This window comes from Panicum virgatum, chromosome 1N (assembly GCF_016808335.1).
Source record: "Panicum virgatum strain AP13 chromosome 1N, P.virgatum_v5, whole genome shotgun sequence".
Lineage (NCBI taxonomy): Eukaryota > Viridiplantae > Streptophyta > Magnoliopsida > Poales > Poaceae > Panicum > Panicum virgatum.
The window spans coordinates 50878511-50880101 of NC_053145.1; the positions used below are offsets into that span (position 1 = coordinate 50878511).

General features: G+C 49.7%; 1 protein-coding gene across 1 annotated transcript; it reads left to right on the top strand.

Moving 5' to 3' along the window:
• Nucleotides 1–395: 395 nt before the first annotated feature.
• Nucleotides 396–1324, top strand: LOC120656478. The gene is made up of 2 exons (XM_039934574.1): nt 396–716; nt 809–1324. Exons 1-2 carry the CDS (start codon nt 592–594, stop codon nt 1017–1019), a joined length of 336 nt encoding a protein of 111 aa, XP_039790508.1. The 5' UTR covers nt 396–591; the 3' UTR covers nt 1020–1324.
• Nucleotides 1325–1591: the final 267 nt, after the last annotated feature.

A 1591-nucleotide genomic window follows, 5' to 3' on the forward strand; every position in this document is an offset into this window, starting at 1 on the left:
GTACTTTCTAATACACCTTTACTTATTGGATACTTGGTATCAATTATTTGGGTTGCTGTCTGTCGTACTAATTACATACCTTGCCAACATAGTTTCTTGTTTTTCATTAAGGTTGGTTCAAATCCTTATGTTGGAAATATATCGTATTGATATCGTTTTAAAAACCACCATGTAAGGTGCATAGTAAATATAGTCTTTTAATAGAAAGAAAATTCTACAATTACCACGCTTTCTTTTTTTTAAGGATTACCATGCTTTCTAAATTCTAAATTTGTGCTCCACTTCCACTCCTCCAAATGTTACACACATGCATAAAAGAAACAATAAACTATTTCTCACGCCCTTTATAAACGAGAACAAAGAAAGATCCCTTCTCCCCGGTTTAATACAGGCCGGAAGGCACCACTCCAACTGCCCTTGGCGACAGTGGCGAGCCTCCTCCTTCCCACTAACTACACGACCACACCTCGCCCCTCAACCCCTACCAAACTAGCGCAGCCTCTCCATAACTGCTGCTCCACCTCCTGCTCCCGGAGGGAGCCGCCATTCTCCGTCGATCTCCTCCAGGCTCCGGCGCTGCCTCGCCCGCCCATGGCCGCCTCGGGCTCGAACCCGGACAGCATGGACACCGACCCTCCCGGCGGCCTCTCCATCGCCGTCGAGCGCAACCCGCCGGAGTCCCGCCTGCTCCAGCTCGGCGTCCGGTCCTGGCCCAAGTGAGTACCGCCGCCGCCGGTCGATCACGTTGCCCGTTTCTTGTCTCTCCCTGCCTCCGTTTCCTGATCGCCGTATATACGTGTGCGCGCAGGTGGGGTTGCCCGACGGGGAAGTTCCCGGTGAAGTTCGACGCGCGGCAGACGTGCTACCTGCTCAAGGGCAAGGTGCGGGCGCACATCAAGGGGTCGTCGGAGTGCGTGGAGTTCGGCGCCGGCGACCTCGTCGTCTTCCCCAAGGGGCTCAGCTGCACTTGGGACGTCGTCGCCGCCGTCGATAAGTACTACAAGTTCGACTCGTCCTGACTCGATCAGCCCGCTCGCGATTCCCGCCGATTGATTACTGGGCTGTGCCCTAGCTTAATTGCGTTGATTAGCCTAATTCTGCTGCTAATTTGCTTACCTAGCTTTGTGCCTAGTACCTCTAATCGTCTCCTGTGCCGTGTAAAAAAAAATGAAATTGGTGGTGCAGGGCCGGGCATCTAGCCCTCTGTCGTAGGCCAGTGGTAATCCATCCGGGAACTGCAGAAAAACCGGTCAATGCAGGGCCTGTTCAAAGTATTCTTGTTTATTCCTCCGAGTGCAATCCATTTTGAATGCTTCTTTGACCAGCGCCTTGGACTACACTGTCTTTTTTATTCTTTTATTTTATTTTTCCTTTTTTTTTCATGTGCATTTCCTCTTTCCTGAGGCTTGAACACTAGACCCACTTTGAACACAGCAGCATTTTTTTAACACTAGGACCATTTAGAATATAAGAAATTTTGGAGGAGTGATTAAATAGTTTTCTTGCATATATTCATTCCGTTCGGTTGGCTGTGGCTGATAGCTGATGTTGATATCTTACGAGAGAAAAGTAATGTTGGCTGATGGACCGA